This window comes from Hesperophylax consimilis, chromosome 2 (assembly GCF_061612785.1).
Source record: "Hesperophylax consimilis isolate HC1 chromosome 2, BYU_Hcon_1.0, whole genome shotgun sequence".
NCBI lineage: Eukaryota > Metazoa > Arthropoda > Insecta > Trichoptera > Limnephilidae > Hesperophylax > Hesperophylax consimilis.
This window is the reverse complement of record NC_142837.1, coordinates 40,165,227-40,185,192: the sequence shown is the minus strand read 5'-3', so window position 1 is coordinate 40,185,192 and position 19,966 is coordinate 40,165,227. Positions and strand designations below refer to the sequence as shown.

General features: G+C 39.2%; 1 protein-coding gene across 1 annotated transcript in view; it reads left to right on the top strand.

Annotated features, from left to right (window-relative positions):
* Positions 1 to 19,966, top strand: part of LOC149426019 (uncharacterized) — a 283,598-nt gene that overhangs the window by 245,026 nt on the left and 18,606 nt on the right. Inside the window, exon 8 of the mRNA XM_089642882.1 lies at positions 2,749 to 19,966. This exon is cut by the window's right edge and continues 13,190 nt beyond it. Coding sequence (XP_089499008.1) covers positions 2,749 to 19,966 — 17,218 coding nt within the window. The remainder of the gene's footprint in view (positions 1 to 2,748) is intronic.

Below are 19,966 nucleotides of genomic sequence, written 5' to 3'. Positions count from 1 at the left end.
CCTATACGAATATTATCGCATTTTCGACACAGCAATCTTAGCACGACTTCCATTTTCAACGACATATTTAAGTGAACAAGGTTTTTCAACGTTTGTATTAATTAAAAATGATAAGCGGTCATGCTTAAAAGTCATGTTGTCAAAAATCGAGCCGAATATAAAACTTTTGTGTCCATTGAAATGCGCAGGTATCACATTAATTGATTATTATTTTATAATTATTATTAAATAATTAATAAATGTGTTATAGTTATATGTATGTACATATACTTTTCAAATATATAAATTAATACCTATATATATTTTAGCTTTTGGTGTGCCGCGGAATTCCAGGAAGAATTTTAGTGTGTCTTAGGTGAGAAAAGGTTTGCGGAGCACTGGAGTAGACTACGCAATAAAACACTATAAATAAATCAAAAATATTTAATTAAGATAGGAACTTGTTACATGGCACAAAAGTAAGGTTTATAATGAACAAATTAAGTACAAATTAATATCAAAATATCAGTCTACACAGTGACCACACATGTCAACATTATGTGGACCACAAATAGCCTTTCTACATCTGGTGCAACGGTGTTTGGTCATCCTCCGGGCCTTGGATGGACACAGGTAGCAAATTTTACACAGGTTTGACTTAGATGGAACCGGAGCTTCTATTGTAGTAGATTCGCCAACATAATACACAATAAATATAAGAATACATGAATGTACGTACCTTAAAATAAAAATTGTTGTTATAACTAAACTTTCGTCCAGCGGATGACGCGATGTTCATAGGGCACGTCCTAGTATGCGTGTGGCCGCAATCGCGTCAAGTGCTGCACTGTTTACTCAAATTAGGAAGGTAATGAAAGAGTCAAGGTCGGGGAGCGGGGGGAAGTAGGTGATTTCGAATTTCGCCGAAGAGCGCGTCGTCGCTTCGACGAGCGATTAGTTATCTAGGGTTAAATATGATATGCATGTATTTTATATATAAAAACTTCGGGAAGAAATTCTCTAAATGATAGTGAAAACTCTATCAAAATCCGTTGCGTAGTTTAGTAAAACTAAGTGCACAAACACGTGGATTAGCGACTTTATTTTATACTATTTAGAGATAATTAGTACAATAACAATTGAATTTTAAATATATCATTTGCAAATGCATTAGAGTCATTTGATGCCACTCATAACACAGTAAATACCAATCTCCCGGTGGAAAAACTTCAAGCTACGTCACAACTTTCTAACCAATCACCGCTCTACCCCATCGACGAGCGAACCTTGTAAAGTATATATTTTCTAAGATCCTTGAAAATAATGGCAATATAAAAAGTGGGAACACAGCCTGCACAGGATCCAGCTGGCCGGCAAGAAGACGTGTCGCTTTCAAAAATCAACTGTGGGCGCGCTGAAAAAAAAAAATTAATTTGATAACAAGTGCTTACAAACGTAAAATCTTGTTCAGAATGGTTGCATTTTTTATCAATAAGCTTGTAATAAATATAATTTGATGACAAATTATAACAAACGTTAAACTATAGATAACAACAAAATAATATTCCGTTAATAATAATAATAATATTTGGATGATTCGTATAGCGCTGTTTTTGTGCAAAAATCACTTCAAGAGTGCTGGCAATTAATTTTATCATTTATTCTTTGAACCTTTTTTACATTAACTCCACACATGAGGCCCCGAGGAAAATAATTTCCTTCTGGGCTTGTGTCATATTTGGGGATGCTGTGTGAAAAGTCTTTTTGAGGAGAGGAAGGAGTGAACATGGGTCTTAAAGAGACCCATGTTGTAGGAGAGAGGAAACACAGAGGCCGGCAAATTGTTCCACAGTCGAGCAGTTAAACTCAAGAACTAGTTGTAGAAGTTACCTGTTTTCATTTGTCAAATATCAATCATGTACATATGTTGGGGGCGCGTTTGGCGTATTTTCTGACTATCAATGACACTAGTTCCTTGGAGCAATCCGTTTGTTAAGAGAGGGGAATCTATAAAACGTACTGCCCGTTTCTGCACAGAGTCAAGGGTTTGATTAATTTTTTCGATTTTATTTATTTGTAGCAAGTTTCTCATCGTGATATAACAATATTCTCATGCACTAGTATTTTTTCTTTAATTCTATTAAAAATAACCAAATATTTCATTGAATGTGTTTGAATTTGGGAGCGAAAGCACATCGCACAACAGACTTGTACAGTAGCCAGACATTACATTACTGCGGAAGCATGACATTTATGGCGAAAACCACCCGTCAGCTGGTGCATGTATTTCCTCGTTGAAATAACCGGCCGGTTGCCGTCTGACAAAAACGGTGCGTTATCAATAAACTTTCTAATTACTACCTCTGCTACTCTGCACTCTACATACCTACTGGAATAAATTATTACTATCATTAAATGGCACCAACACTCCAATGAATTCTTATTGGGATGATTCAAATGATTCTTATTAGGATGGTAACAGTATTCGTTAAGAACAATTTAATATCAACATTTAAGTGATGTAAATAAAGTTATTTAGATTTTCAATAAAGATGTGCCACTTGCAATACAATTTTTAATGTTGATAACTAAATAATAAAAATATTCACCATAACCTATCAATTACCCGAATTCGTCTTAATCAACTGAAAGAATAATAACAGTTTTGCAGTTACATGCCTTATCAATTTTAATAAATTAATTACAAAGTGGAAATGCAATACATAATTCTGTGCAAACGTTATAAACTTTTGTGTTTCTGTTTTGCAGGTACCTTGGACATGTACGTGCTGAATCCGTCCAAAGATTCAAAATACGTCAAGGACTTTCTACAAAAATGGCACAATAATGATCAAAAACTATTTTCGAGCAGAAGTAATTCGAAAGAGTTCACATTCCCTGTACAAAATATGATCTCCATCTGCGCTTTGCTAGTCTGGCAGCCTGCCAACCCCAATGACACTATCACCAGGATAATGTTCCCGGGAAGTACTCCACAACATAAGATATTCGAGGGTCTGGAGCGCCTCAAGCATCTGGAGTTCCTGAAGCACCCCACCTGCACTGCCAAGTCAATTACTCCCGTGGCTCCTGTCCTCAAGACCTACAGGCAGACCACCCACGCCAAACAAACACAAGAAAAAGTGACCTCGGAAGTGACTTCTAAAGCGATTCAAAGGTCAGTAGAAAGAGAACATAAAGTAGTGGAGAAACAAGTCATGGCGGACAAATCAATCAGTAGTGATATTCATAAAATTATATCCAACAAAGACCAAGTAGATAAAGTAACAAAAGTTGAAAAAAAAATGGAAAATGGTCCATTAAAAGATAAAGATGATATAATCAAGGAAATTACCGACAATAAACTTCGCACTGAAAAGGAACAAGAACTCAATGAAGAAAACAAAAAAATAGAGAGCAAAATAGTTTCCAAATCTTCTGCAACGGTATTATCTTCCCAAAGTAAACAAAAAATTATATCAGAAAAGAAAATTAAGACTGAAAGTAAGAAGACTGAGAGTATATCTGATTTAATGAATGATAAGAAAATTTCAGAAAAACGCCGAAAAGAAAACAAAAATACGATTGACAAGAAAAGTAAGAAAACGGAGGTGAGTGATATATTAACTGATAAAAAAGAGAAAAAGAAGTCTGATGTAGTTAAAAAAGATGATGAACAGGGTGTAAGACAAATCGAACTAAAAATAAAGGATGCAGAAAAAACTGAAACTAAACGAATTCGCAAAAAAAGTGAGCACAAATCTAAAATAGACACAAATCTTTCTGTCACTCGATCAAGAAGTATATCTCGAACTGTCACTAAATCAACTGAAAGAAAGGTAACTGCTCTTCCAACTGATGCTAAACCATCAGACAGTACTAAGTCTTCGCCTACTAGTCCTAAAAAACTAATCGATAATAAAATCACACCTCAACAAGTTAAAGAAAAGGAGTCGCTTAAGCCTAAGTTATCTCATCGTGTTAAAAAGATGAGCCCAAGTAGCACCCCTGCCAAAAGTGCTAAAGACGCCAATAACCGAAAAGTTTTAGAATCCAAATTAAAATCTGGGTCACCTAAAATAGAACATGTCAAACCAACGGAAAAGAAAGAGTCAACTAAACCAAAGAGAGAACCAATATCTAGAAGACCAAAGCCAATATCTTCCCCAGTAAAAAGTTTGAAAGCAAGCAGCAGTCCTCTGAAATCTTCTAAAAATGACGGTCTTGAAAAACCTGTTAAGAGAAAAGTAAAAAGAGATGTAGAAAAGGACAGTATTATTCCGTCATTTTTGGATAAAAAGCTTGAAGATGAGAGTTTTAAATCTATTGATGATGTGAAGCAACAGGAGTTAGATGAACTTCGCGAAGAGCAAGAAATAGTCAGAGAAATTGAGGCAGTTTTCAACAGAGATAGTGAAGCTGAAGAAAAGATTGAATACACAATTGAATCAGATGTTGAAAGGTTGGGCGATGATGCTAAGACTGAAACAACAGTTGAAGGGGAATTCGAAGAGGAGTACCTTATTATCGAGAAAGAGGAAGTTGATCAATACACCGAAGATTCTATTAACGAACCTGAAAGCAGTCATACAAATGAAGAAGAATTACAAAAACATGTCAGAGATTCACATGAATCGGAGAAAAAAAGAAAAGAATATGTCGTTGTATCTGATGGTATCAAAATAAGACTAGGCATAGATGAAGATGATACTTCAAAAGAAAAGACTGACGATCAAGAAGAAAAAAAATCTTATGGCCATACATACGAAACAAAAATAGATCAAAAAACATTCTCACCAGAACACAAAGAGCAACTCGAAGAGCAGCTTGATAGTATCATATCATCTGCCACATCTATTATTCAAAAACAATCAGAAAATCAACAAGACATTGAAATAAAAGAAGAAATAAAGTCAACTAGCGTCGAAGAAAAAGCTGACGGTAGTAGTGAAAAGAAAATCACTGATAGTAAAGAAGACTTGGAAGAAAAACCAAAAATTTATACAGAGCCAAATATAATGATAGAATCACAAGAAAAGTTTTCTACGACAATGGAATCAGGAGCAACCACAACAGCTCCAACTTTACCCGAAGACGAAAGGATACCTCTTGATGAAATTAAAGAAGATAAAATAATCGAAGAGAAACATGTTAAAGAAGAAACCATGGAAAAAGAAAGTCATGCAATCCCACCTAGTACATTGGAACCGTTTCCACAGTCTCTTATTGGAAGCAGTCAATTCGAAACACAACCTATTAGGGATATAGTCAAAACTCCAGATGAGGTGGCTGACTTACCAGTACATGAAGAAGTAGATTTTGATTCATTTGACGGATATTCTGAAAAGAAAAAAGATGATAAGTTAATAAGGCATGAAGATTATATTTCCAAAGTAACTAATATCACAACAACAAGTCAAGACCAGCATTATAAGGATGAACACTCAGCCAAAATTACCAAAGAAGACGAATATTCAGACAGTTTACAAGAGAGGAAAAAACCTGAATTAGAATTCTTGAAACACATCAAACCGCCAACAAAACTTGAAAATCTCGAAGGAACTGGAAATTTATATGTGGATAAAGGAGTAGAAGAAGAGCTTGTGGTTCAAATGTTACAACAGGCTTCACACGCAGAAGTTGTGACAGTGACTCCGGGATCAGCGCCCGAGTCCCCTGCATTCCCCAAAGCCTTATCTATGCAACATAAACATGCAGATCATGCGGAAGAGGATTATGTCAAATTAAATAAAGATATTAAAAATAATTACATGGAATATGATTATCAACCTTACACGACGGAATTGCGTGAAACACATATAACTACAGTAGACTCCCCAATTAAAGAAGATTTGCATTTCGAAGACTTCCATTCAACTCCAGATAAAATTACATCGATTCCTGAAGATATTGAAGACAAAGAAGGAAGTGATATAATTGGTCAAGAATATATCACAAGCGAAAAAGATTTGCAAAAAACTACTAAAACGGTTGATTCTATCACAAACTTGACCAGCCACACGACTTCTGTTAAGCAATCATTTGTTGAAAGTCTAGATTCACACGGAGTCACAGTTAGAACTGAAGTAAATGTGGAAAAAATTGTAGCTGAAGTAGCAGAAGTATTAAAATCAGATAAAAGTTTGGAAGAGATCATCCCAGATATATTATCTGGCAAATCAAGTCCTACCTCATCTGTTAAACTAACTTCAAGCGTCTTAAAAGAAAAAAAAAATGAAGCTGACATTTATGAAGAGAAAGATATTGATACCTGCGAAAGCAAGGAATTTGAAAAACCAGAAAAGGAATCTGAAAAGGAGACAAAACCGAAAACTGTTCAAAGAATGCTTGTGACCGCAAGCAGCGAAGATGGTGGACATGAAATTGAAATTTGTTCTAAAGGAAGCATTCAGTTTTCACCTGATGTGACTGAATCCATAAACGTTGAGGCAATTGAAATAATCGAAAGAGTAGGAAAAGATGGCATAAAGATATCAGAAGACAGTGATCATATCATCTCAGAATCTTCCCTAATTGACGGAACCAAAATATCTCATAAAGAAAAAGATTCAACAACAGTATCATATGACGATAGTCTGGAGGTACATAAAATAGCTGAAATGTCTACAATTATAAAGGAATTTGAGGACCATCGCAAACATATTGATGAGAAACACACCGTTATTTCTGAAAGACCTATTGTCGAGCACATGGAAGAAGATGGAAAAGTCCAATTAAAAAGCGAATCACCAGTTTCAGAAAAGGAGATTATTGCTCTTGATACGATGTCACCTGGGTACAAGGTTGGGGATGATTACACAGACGGAAAGATGATTAAAGACAAATCACCCGAACAGACGAGGAAAGATGTACCAATGACACCTTCACCAACGATCACAGGTTTGAAGACACCTGTGCAGAAGGAAGACTATATAAAAGACACAAGTGCACCTATCCTTCACGACAGAAAACTTTCAATGGAAAGTGTTATGGATGTTTTGGAAAAAGACACTTCTCATGCTGTAAAAAGTCCCTCTCCATTAATTGCAGACATAAAGTCTCCTGACCAGAAGGATGAAGATGATTCAATCAAACCTGGTGAACATATTGTTGAACGGAAGGAATCACTTAAAGAACCATATCCAGTTGCAGAGCAAATAACCACACCTGCGCCAGAACACAGGAAGTCATCAGTTACAAGCGAAATTTCAGAGACCGTGACAGATGAATCTCCCATTGCAAAAAGTCCAGCACTGTCAACATCAGACAGAGAGACTCTTGACAAGACGATTGACAAAGAAACAGGAAAAGATGAACCATTCCCACCTTCACCAACAATCACAGGTTTGAAGACACCTGAGCAGAAGGACGATGATATAAAACACCCAAGTGCACCTATTCTAGATGAGAGAAAACTTTCATTCGAAAGTGTTACAGATGTTTTAGAAAAGGACACTTCTCGTGCTGTAAAGAGTCCCTCTCCATCAATTGCAGAGATAAAGACTCCTGACCATAAGGATGAAGATGATTCACTCGAACCTGATGAACGTAATGAAGAACAGAAGGTATCACTAAAAGAACCATCTCCAGTGGCAGAGCAAATAACCACACCTGTACCAGAACACCTGAAGTCATCTGTTGCAAGCAAAATTTCAGAGACTGTGAAAGAAGAAACTCTCGTTGCAAAAAGTCCAACATTGTCAAAATTAGAGGGAGAGACTCTTGACAAGACGGTTGATAAAGAAACAAGAAAAGATGAACCAATGCCATCTTCACCAACGATCACAGGTTTAAAGACACCTGAGCAGAAGGAAGACGATATAAAATACTCAAGTGCACCTGTCATAGATGACATAAAACTTTCAATCGAAAGTGTTACCGATGTTTTAGAAAGAGACACTTCTCCCTCTGTTAAGAGTCTCACTCCATCAGTTGCAGAGATAAAGACTCCTGACCATAAGGATGAAGATGATTCACTCAAACCTGATGAACATATTGAAGAACGGAAGGCATCACTAAAAGAACCATCTCCAGTGGCAGAGCAAATAACCACACCTATACCAGAACACAGGAAGTCATCTGTTACAAGTGAAATTTCAGAGACTGTGAAAGATGAAACTCCCGTTGCAAAAAGTCCAACACTGTTAAAATCAGAGGGAGAGACTCTTGACAAGACGGTTGATGAAGAAACAGGAAAAGATGAATCATTCCCACCTACACCAACAATCACGGGTTTGAAGACACCTGAGCAGAAGGACGATGATATAAAACACCCAAGTACACCTATCCTAGATGATAGAAAACTTTCAATCGAAAGTGTTACCGATGTCTTAGAAAAGGACACTTCTCCTGCTGTAAAGAGTCCCTCTCCATCAGTTGCAGAGGTAAAGACTCCTGATCATAAAGATGAAGATGTTTCTCTCAAACCAAGTGAACATATTGAAGAACAGAAGGCATCACTAAAAGAACCATCACCTATTGTAGATCAGATAACCACACCTACACCAGAACAGAAGAAATCATCCGTTACAAGCGAAATTTCTGAAACAGAAAAAGATGAAACTCCAGTTCCAAAAAGTCCGACACTATCAACAACACAGATACATACACTTGACATGACGGGTGAAGAAAAATCACCTGAAGCGGCGCAGAACGATATACTAATGCCACCATCACCAACGATCACAGGTATGAAGACACCTGAGCAAAAGGAAGAAGATACACAACTCCCAAGTGAACCCATCCTAGATGACAGTAAACTTTCAATCGAAAGTGTTACCGATGTTTTAGAAAAGGACACTTCTCCTGCTGTAAAGAGTCCCTCTCCATCAATAGCAGAGATAAAGACTCCTGACCACCAGGATGAAGATGATTCACTCAAACCATGTGAAAATATTGAAGAACGGAAGGCATCACTAAAAGAACCATCTCGAGTGGAAGAGCAAATAACCACACCTGCACCAGAACACAGGAAGACATCTGTTGCAAGCGAAATTCCTGAGACCGTGAAAGATGAATCTCTCGTTGCAAAAAGTCCAACACTGTCAACATCAGACGGAGAGACTCTTGACAAGACGATTGACGAAGAAACAGGAAAAGATGAACCATTGTCACCTTCACCAACAATCACAGGTTTGAAGACACCTGAGCAGAAGGACGATGATATAAAACACCCAAGTCCACCTATCCTAGATGATAGAAAACTTTCAATCGAAAGTGTTACCGATGTCTTAGAAAAGGACACTTCTCCTGCTGTAAAGAGTCCCTCTCCTTCAATTGCGGAGATAAAGACTCCTGACCATAAGGATGAAGATGATTCCCTCAAACCTGATGAAAGTATTGAAGAACGGAAGGCATCACTAAAAGAACCATGTCCAGTTGCAGAGCAAATAACCACACCCGCATCAGAACACAGGAAATCATCTGCTACAAGTGAAATTTTTGAAACAGTAAAAGACGAAACTCCAGTTCCAAAAAGTCCAACAACAGACATGAAGACCATTGACAAAACGGTTGAAGACAGATCACCTGAAGAGATGCACAAGTATGTACCAATGCCACCTTCACCATCGATCACAGGTTTGAAGACACCTGAGCAGAAGGAAGAAGATATAAAACTCCCAAATGAACCTGTCCTAGATGACAGAAAACTTTCAATCGAAAGTGTTACCGATGTTTTAGAAAAGGACACTTCTCCTGCTGTAAAGAGTCCCTCTCCATCAAAAGCAGAGATAAAGACTCCTGACCACAAGGATGAAGATGATTCACTCAAACCTGATGAACGTATTGCAGAAAAGAAGGCATCACTAAAAGAACCATCACCTGTTGTAGATCAGATTACCACACCTACACCAGAACAGAAGAAATCATCCGTTACAAGCGAAATTTCTGAAACAGAAAAAGATGAAACTCCAGTTCCAAAAAGTCCGACACTATCAACAACACAGATACAGACACTTGACATGACGGTTGAAGAAAAATCACCTGAAGCGGCGCAGAACGAAATACTAATGCCACCATCACCAACGATCACAGGTATGAAGACACCTGAGCAAAAAGAAGAAGATACACAACTCCCAAGTGAACCTATCCTAGATGACAGTAAACTTTCAATCGAAAGTGTTACTGATGTTTCAGAAAAGGACACTTCTCCTGCTGTAAAGAGTCCCTCTCCATCAGTTGCAGAGATAAAGACTCCTGATCATAAGGATGAAGATGTTTCTCTCAAACCAAGTGAACATATTGAAGAACGGAAGGCATCACTAAAAGAACCATCTCCAGTGGAAGAGCAAATAACCACACCTGTACTAGAACACAGGAAGACATCTGTTACAAGCGAAATTTCTGAGCCCGTGAAAGATGAATCTCTTGTTGCAAAAAGTCCGACACTTTCAACATCAGACGGAGAGACTCTTGATAAGACGATTGACGAAGAAACAGGAAAAGATGAACCATTGCCACCTTCACCATCAATCACAGGTTTGAAGACACCTGAGCAGAAGGACGATGATATAAAACACCCAAGTACACCTATCCTAGATGATAGAAAACTTTCAATCGAAAGTGTTACCGATGTTTTAGAAAAGGACACTTCTCCTGTTGTAAATAGTCTCTCTCCATCAATTGCAGAGAAAAATACTCCTGACCATAAGGATGAAGATGATTCCCTCAAACCTGATGAACGAATTGAAGAACGGACGGCATCACTAAAAGAACCATCACCTGTTGTAGATCAGATAACCACACCTGAACCAGAACAAAAGAAATCATTCGTTACTAGCGAAATTTCTGAAACAGAAAAAGATGAATCCGCAGTTGTAAAAAGTCCGACAATATCAACAACAGAGTTACAGACACTTGACAAGACGGTTGAAGAAAAATCACCTGAAGCGGCGCAGAACGATATACTAATGCCACCATCACAAACGATCACAGGTATGAAGACACCTGAGCAAAAGGAAGAAGATACACAACTCCCAAGTGCACCTATCCTAGATAACAGTAAACTTTCAATCGAAAGTGTTACCGATGTTTTAGAAAAGGACACTTCTCCTGCTGTAAAGAGTCACTCTCCATCAGTTGCAGAGATAAAGACTCCTGATCATAAGGATGAAGATGTTTCTCTCAAACCATGTGAACAAATTGAAGAACGGAAGGCATCATTAAAAGAACCATCTCCAATGGAAGAGCAAATAACCACGCCTGCACCAGAACACAGAAAGACATCTGTTACAAGCGAAATTTCAGAGACCGTGAAAGATGAATCTCTCGTTGCCAAAAGTCCAACACTGTCAACATCAGACGAAGAGACTCTTGACAAGACGATTGACGAAGAAACAGGAAAAGATGAACCAATGCCACCTTCACCAACAATCACAGGTTTGAAGACACCTGAGCAGAAGGACGATGATATAAAACACCCAAGTGCACCTTTCCTAGATGACAGTAAATTTTCAATCGAAAGTGTTACCGATGTTTTAGAAAAGGACACTTCTCCTGCTGTAAAGAGTCCCTCTCCATCAGTTGCAGAGACAAAGACTCCTGATTATAAGGATGAAGATGTTTCTCTCAAACCAAGTGAACAAATTGAAGAACGGAAGGCATCACTAAAAGAACCATCTCCAGTGGAAGAACAAATAACCACGCCTGCACCAGAACACAGTAAGACATCTGTTACAAGGGAAATTTCTGAGACCGTGAAAGATGAATCTCTCGTTGCCAAAAGTCCAACACTGTCAACATCAGACGAAGAGACTTTTGACAAGACGATTGACGAAGAAACAGGAAAATATGAACCATTGCCACCTTCACCAAAAATCACAGGTTTGAAGACACCTAAGCAGAAGGACGATGATATAAAACACCCAAGTGCACCTATCCTAGATGATAGAAAACTTTCAATCGAAAGTGTTACCGACGTTTTAGAAAAGGACACTTCTCCTGTTGTAAATAGTCTCTCTCCATCAATTGCAGAGAAAAATACTCCTGACCATAAGGATGAAGATGATTCCCTCAAACCTGATGAACGAATTGAAGAACGGACGGCATCACTAAAAGAACCATCACCTGTTGTAGATCAGATAACCACACCTGAACCAGAACAAAAGAAATCATTCGTTACTAGCGAAATTTCTGAAACAGAAAAAGATGAATCCGCAGTTGTAAAAAGTCCGACAATATCAACAACAGAGTTACAGACACTTGACAAGTCGGTTGAAGAAAAATCACCTGAAGCGGCGCAGAACGATAAACTAATGCCACCATCACCAACGATCACAGGTATGAAGACACCTGAGCAAAAGGAAGAAGATACACAACTCACAAGTGCACCTATCCTAGATGACAGTAAACTTTTAATCGAAAGTGTTATCGATGATTTAGAAAAGGACACTTCTCCAGTTGTAAAGAGTCCCTCTCCATCAGTTGCAGAGATAAAGACTCCTGATCATAAGGATGAAGATGTTTCTCTCAAACCAAGTGAACAAATTGAAGAATGGAAGGCATCACTAAAAGAACCATCTCAAGTGGAAGAGCAAATAACCACACCTGCACTAGAACACAGGAAGACATCTGTTGCAAGCGAAATTTCTGAGACTGTGAAAGATGAATCTCTCGTTGCAAAAAGTCCAACACTGTCAACATCAGACGGAGAGACTTTTGACAAGACGATTGACGAAGACACAGGAAAAGATGAACCATTGTCACCTTCACCAATAATCACAGGTTTGAAGACACCTGAGCAGAAGGACGATGATATAAAACACCCAAGTCCACCTATCCTAGATGATAGAAAACTTTCAATCGAAAGTGTTACCGATGTTTCAGAAAAGGACACTTCTCCTGCTGTAAAGAGTCCCTCTCCATCAGTTGCAGAGATAAAGACTCCTGATCATAAGGATGAAGATGTTTCTCTCAAAACAATTGAACATATTGAAGAACGGAAGGCATCACTAAAAGAACCATCTCCAGTGGAAGAGCAAATAACCACACCTGCACTAGAACACAGGAAGACATCTGTTACAAGCGAAATTTCTGAGCCCTCGAAAGATGAATCTCTCGTTGCAAAAAGTCCGACACTGTCAATATCAGACGGAGAGACTCTTGATAAGACGATTGACGAAGAAACAGGAAAAGATGAACCATTGTCACCTTCACCAACAATCACAGGTTTGAAGACACCTGAGCAGAAGGACGATGATATAAAACACCCAAGTCCACCTATCCTAGATGATAGAAAACTTTCAATCGAAAGTGTTACCGATGTTTCAGAAAAGGACACTTCTCCTGCTGTAAAGAGTCCCTCTCCTTTAATTGCGGAGATAAAGACTCCTGACCATAAGGATGAAGATGATTCCCTCAAACCTGATGAACGAATTAAAGAACGGAAGGCATCACTAAAAGAACCATCTCTAGTGGCAGAGCAAATAACCACACCTGTACCAGAACACAAGAAGTCATCTGTTGCAAGCGAAATTTCAGAAACTCTGAAAGATGAAACTCCCGTTTCAAAAAGTCCAACGCTGTCAAAATCAGAGGGAGAGACTCTTGACAAGACAGATGATGAAGAAACAGGAAAAGATGAACCAATGCCACTTTCACCAACGATCACGGGTTTAAGGACACCTGAGCAGAAGGAAGACGATACAAAACACCCAAGTGCACCTATCCTTCTCGACAGAAAACTTTCAACCGAAAGTGTTACCGATGTTTTAGAAAAAGACGCTTCTCCTACTGTAAGGAGTACCTCTCCATCAATTGCGGCGATAAAAACTCATGACCATAAGGTTGAAGATGATTCCCTCAAACCTGATGAACGGAAGGCATCACTAAAAGAACCATCTCTAATTTCAGAGCAAATAACCACACCCACATCAGAACACAGGAAATCATCTGTTACAAGCGAAATTTCTGAAACAGTTAAAGATGAAAGTCCAGTTCCAAAAAGTCCAACACCATCATCAACAGACCTGAAGACCCTTGTAAAGACGGTTGAAGACAAATCACCTGGAGAGGCGCAGAAAGATATACTTATGCCACCTTCACCAACGATCACAGGTATGAAGACACCTGAGCAAAAGGAAGAAGATACAAAACAACCAACTGAACTTATCCTCGATGATAGAAAACTTTTAATCGAAAGTGTTACCCATGTTTTAGAAAAGGACACTTCTTCTCCATTATTTACAGAGATAAAGACTCCTGACCATGAGGACGAAGATGATTCCTTCAAACTGGATGAACGTATTGAAGTACGGAAGGTATCTCTAAAAGAATCATCACCTGTAGTAGATCAGATAACCACGCCTGCAACAGAACAGAGGAAATCATCCGTTACAGGTGAAATTTCCGAAACAAGAAAACATGAAACTCCAGTTGCAAAAAGTCCGACACCATCAACAACAGAGCTACCGACCTTTGACAAGACGGTTGAAGACAAATCACCTGAAGAGACGCAGAAAGATATACTAATGCCACCTTCACCAACGACCACAGGTATGAAGACACCTGAGCAAAAGGAAGAAGATACAAAACAACCAAGTGAACTTATCCTTGATGACAGAAAACGTTCGATCGAAAGTGTTACCCATGTTTTAGAAAAGGACACTTCTCCTGCTGTAAAGATTCCCTCTCCATCAATTACGGAGATAAAGATACCTGATCATAAGGATGAAGATGATTCCCTCAAACCTGATGAACGGAAGGCATCAGTAACAGAACCATCCCCTGTTGTATATCAGATAACCACACCTGCACCAGAACAGAGGAAATCATCCGTTACAAGCGAAATTTCTGAAACAAAAAAACACGAAATTCCAGTTGCAAAAAGTCCCACACCATCAACAACAGATATACAGACGCTTGACAAAACGGTTGAAGACAAATCACCTGAAGAGGCGCAGAAAGATATACTAATGCCACCTTCACCAACGACCACAGGTACGAAAACACCTGAGCAAAAGGAAGAAGATACAAAACAACCAATTGAACCTATCCTAGATGACAGAAAACGTTCAATCGAAAGTGTTACCCTTGTTTTAGAAAAGGACACTTCTCCTGCTGTAAAAAGTCCCTCTCCATCAATTACGGAGATAAAGACACCTGACCATAAGCATGAAGATGATTCCCTCAAACCTGATGAACGGAAGGAATCAGTAACAGAACCATCCCCTGTTGTAGATCAGATAACCACACCTGCACCAGAACAGAGGAAATCATCCGTTACAAATGAAATTTCTGAAATTGAAAAACATGAAACTCCAGTTGCAAAAAGTCCCACACCATCAACGACAGATATACAGACCCTTGACAAAACGGTTGAAGACAAATCACCTGAAGACGCCCAGAAAGATATACTAATGCCACCTTCACCAACGATCACAGGTATAAAAACACCTGAGCAAAAGGAAGAAGATACAAAACAACCAATTGAACCTATCCTAGATGACAGAAAACTTTCAATCGAAAGTGTTACCCATGTTTTAGAAAAGGACACTTCTCCTGCTGTAAAAAGTCCCTCTCCATCAATTACGGAGATAAAGACACCTGACCATAAGCATGAAGATGATTCCCTCAAACCTGATGAACAGAAGGCATCAGTAACAAAACCATCCCCTGTTGTAGATCAGATAACCACACCTGCACCAGAACAGAGGAAATCATCCGTTACAAGCGAAATTTCTGAAATAGAAAAACATGAAACTCCAGTTGCAAAAAGTCCCACACCATCAACAAAAGATATACAGGCCCTTGACAAAACGGTTGAAGACAAATCACCTGAAGAGGCGCAGAAAGATATACTAATGCCACCTTCACCAACGACCACAGGTACGAAGACACCTGAGCAAAAGGAAGAAGATACAAAACAACCAATTGAACCTCTCTTAGATGACAGAAAACTTTCAATCGAAAGTGTTACCCATGTTTTAGAAAAGGACACTTCTCCTGCTGTAAAAAGTCCCTCTCCATCAATTACGGAGATAAAGACACCTGACCATAAGCATGAAGATGATTCCCTCAAACCTGATGAACGGAAGGCATCAGTAACAGAACCATCCCCTGTTGTAGATCAGATTACCACACCTGCACCAGAACAGAGGAAATCATCCGTTACAAGCGAAATTTCTGAAATAGAAAAACATGAAACTCCAGTTGCAAAAAGTCTCACACCATCAACAACAGATATACAGACCCTTGACAAAACGGTTGAAGACAAATCACCTGAAGAGGCGCAGAAAGATATACTAATGCCACCTTCACCAACGACCACAGGTACGAAGACACCTGAGCAAAAGGAAGAAGATACAAAACAACCAATTGAACCTATCCTAGATGACAGAAAACTTTCAATCGAAAGTGTTACCCATGTTTTAGAAAATGACACTTCTCCTGCTGTAAAGGGTCCTTCTCCATCAATTACCGAGATAAAGACACCTGATCATAAGGATGAAGATGATTCCCTCAAACCTGACGAACGGAAGGCATCAGTTACAGAACCATCCCCTGTTGTAGATCAGATAACCACACCTGCACCAGAACAGAGGAAATCATCCGTTTCAAGCGAAATTTCTGAAACAGAAAAACATGAAACTCCTGTTGCAAAAAGTCCCACACCATCAACAATAGATATACAGACCCTTGACAAAACGGTTGAAGACAAATCACCTGAAGAGGCGCAGAAAGATATACTAATGCCACCTTCACCAACGACCACAGGTACGAAGACACCTGAGCAAAAGGAAGAAGATACAAAACAACCAATTGAACCTATCCTAGATGACAGAAAACTTTCAATCGAAAGTGTTACCCATGATTTAGAAAAGGACACTTCTCCTGCTGTAAAGAGTCCCTCTCCATCAATTACGGAGATAAAGACACCTGACCATAAGGATGAAGATGATTCCCTCAAACCTGATGAACGGAAGGCATCAGTAACAGGACCATCCCCTGTTGTTGATCAGATAACCACACCTGCACCAGAACAGAGGAAATCATCCGTTACAAGCGAAATTTCTAAAACAGAAAAACATGAAACTCCAGTTGCAAAAAGTCCCACACCATCAACAACAGATATACAGACCTTTGACAAAACGGTTGAAGACAAATCTCCTGAAAAGGCCCAGAAAGATATACTAATGCCACCTTCACCAACGACCACAGGTACGAAGACACCTGAGCAAAAGGAAGAAGATACAAAACAACCAATTGAACCTATCCTAGATGACAGAAAACTTTCAATCGAAAGTGTTACCCATGTTTTAGAAAAGGACACTTCTCCTGCTGTAAAGGGTCCCTCTCCATCAATTACCGAGATAAAGACACCTGATCATAAGGATGAAGATGATTCCCTCAAACCTGACGAACGAAAGGCATCAGTTACAGAACCATCCCCTGTTGTAGATCAGATAACCACACCTGCACCAGAACAGAGGAAATCATCTGTTTCAAGCGAAATTTCTGAAACAGAAAAACATGAAACTCCAGTTGCAAAAAGTCCCACACCATCAACAATAGATATACAGACCCTTGACAAAACGGTTGAAGACAAATCACCTGAAGAGGCGCAGAAAGATATACTAATGCCACCTTCACCAACGACCACAGGTACGAAGACACCTGAGCAAAAGGAAGAAGATACAAAACAACCAATTGAACCTATCCTAGATGACAGAAAACTTTCAATCGAAAGTGTTACCCATGATTTAGAAAAGGACACTTCTCCTGCTGTAAAGAGTCCCTCTCCATCAATTACGGAGATAAAGACACCTGACCATAAGGATGAAGATGATTCCCTCAAACCTGATGAACGGAAGGCATCAGTAACAGGACCATCCCCTGTTTTTGATCAGATAACCACACCTGCACCAGAACAGAGGAAATCATCCGTTACAAGCGAAATTTCTAAAACAGAAAAACATGAAACTCCAGTTGCAAAAAGTCCCACACCATCAACAACAGATATACAGACCCTTGACAAAACGGTTGAAGACAAATCTCCTGAAGAGGCCCAGAAAGATATACTAATGCCACCTTCACCAACGACCACAGGTACGAAGACACCTGAGCAAAAGGAAGAAGATACAAAACAACCAATTGAACCTATCCTAGATGACAGAAAACTTTCAATCGAAAGTGTTACCCATGTTTTAGAAAAGGACACTTCTCCTGCTGTAAAGGGTCCCTCTCCATCAATTACCGAGATAAAGACACCTGATCATAAGGATGAAGATGATTCCCTCAAACCTGACGAACGGAAGGCATCAGTTACAGAACCATCCCCTGTTGTAGATCAGATAACCACACCTGCACCAGAACAGAGGAAATCATCTGTTTCAAGCGAAATTTCTGAAACAGAAAAACATGAAACTCCCGTTGCAAAAAGTCCCACACCATCAACAATAGATATACAGACCCTTGACAAAACGGTTGAAGACAAATCACCTGAAGAGGCGCAGAAAGATATACTAATGCCACCTTCACCAACGACCACAGGTACGAAGACACCTGAGCAAAAGGAAGAAGATACAAAACAACCAATTGAACCTATCCTAGATGACAGAAAACTTTCAATCGAAAGTGTTACCCATGATTTAGAAAAGGACACTTCTCCTGCTGTAAAGAGTCCCTCTCCATCAATTACGGAGATAAAGACACCTGACCATAAGGATGAAGATGATTCCCTCAAACCTGATGAACGGAAGGCATCAGTAACAGGACCATCCCCTGTTGTTGATCAGATAACCACACCTGCACCAGAACAGAGGAAATCATCCGTAACAAGCGAATTTTCTGAAACAGAAAAACATGAAACTCCAGTTGCAAAAAGTCCCACACCATCAACAAAAGATATACAGGCCCTTGACAAAACGGTTGAAGACAAATCACCTGAAGAGGCGCAGAAAGATATACTAATGCCACCTTCACCAACGATCACAGGTATAAAAACACCTGAGCAAAAGGAAGAAGATACAAAACAACCAATTGAACCTATCTTAGATGACAGAAAACTTTCAATCGAAAGTGTTACCCATGATTTAGAAAAGGACACTTCTCCTGCTGTAAAGAGTCCCTCTCCATCAATTACGGAGATAAAGACACCTGACCCTAAGGATGAAGATGATTCCCTCAAACCTGATGAACGGAAGGCATCAGTAACAGAACCATCCCCTGTTGTTGATCAGATAACCACACCTGCACCAGAACAGAGGAAATCATCCGTTACAAAAGAAATTTCTGAAACAGAAAAACATGAAACTCCAGTTGCAAAAAGTCCCACACCATCAACAACAGATATACAGACCCTTGACAAAACGGTTGAAGACAAATCACCTGAAGAGGCCCAGAAAGATATACTAATGCCACCTTCACCAACGATCACAGGTATAAAAACACCTGAGCAAAAGGAAGAAGATACAAAACAACCAATTGAACCTATCTTAGATGACAGAAAACTTTCAATCGAAAGTGTTACCCATGATTTAGAAAAGGACACTTCTCCTGCTGTAAAGAGTCCCTCTCCATCAATTACGGAGATAAAGACACCTGACCCTAAGGATGAAGATGATTCCCTCAAACCTGATGAACGGAAGGCATCAGTAACAGAACCATCCCCTGTTGTTGATCAGATAACCACACCTGCACCAGAACAGAGGAAATCATCCGTAACAAGCGAAATTTCTGATACAGAAAAACATGAAACTCCAGTTGCAAAAAGTCCCACACCATCAACAACAGATATACAGACCCTTGACAAAACGGTTGAAGACAAATCACCTGAAGAGGCCCAGAAAGATATACTAATGCCACCTTCACCAACGATCACAGGTATAAAAACACCTGAGCAAAAGGAAGAAGATACAAAACAACCAATTGAACCTATCTTAGATGACAGAAAACTTTCAATCGAAAGTGTTACCCATGATTTAGAAAATGACACTTCTCCTGCTGTAAAGAGTCCCTCTCCATCAATTACGGAGATAAAGACGCCTGA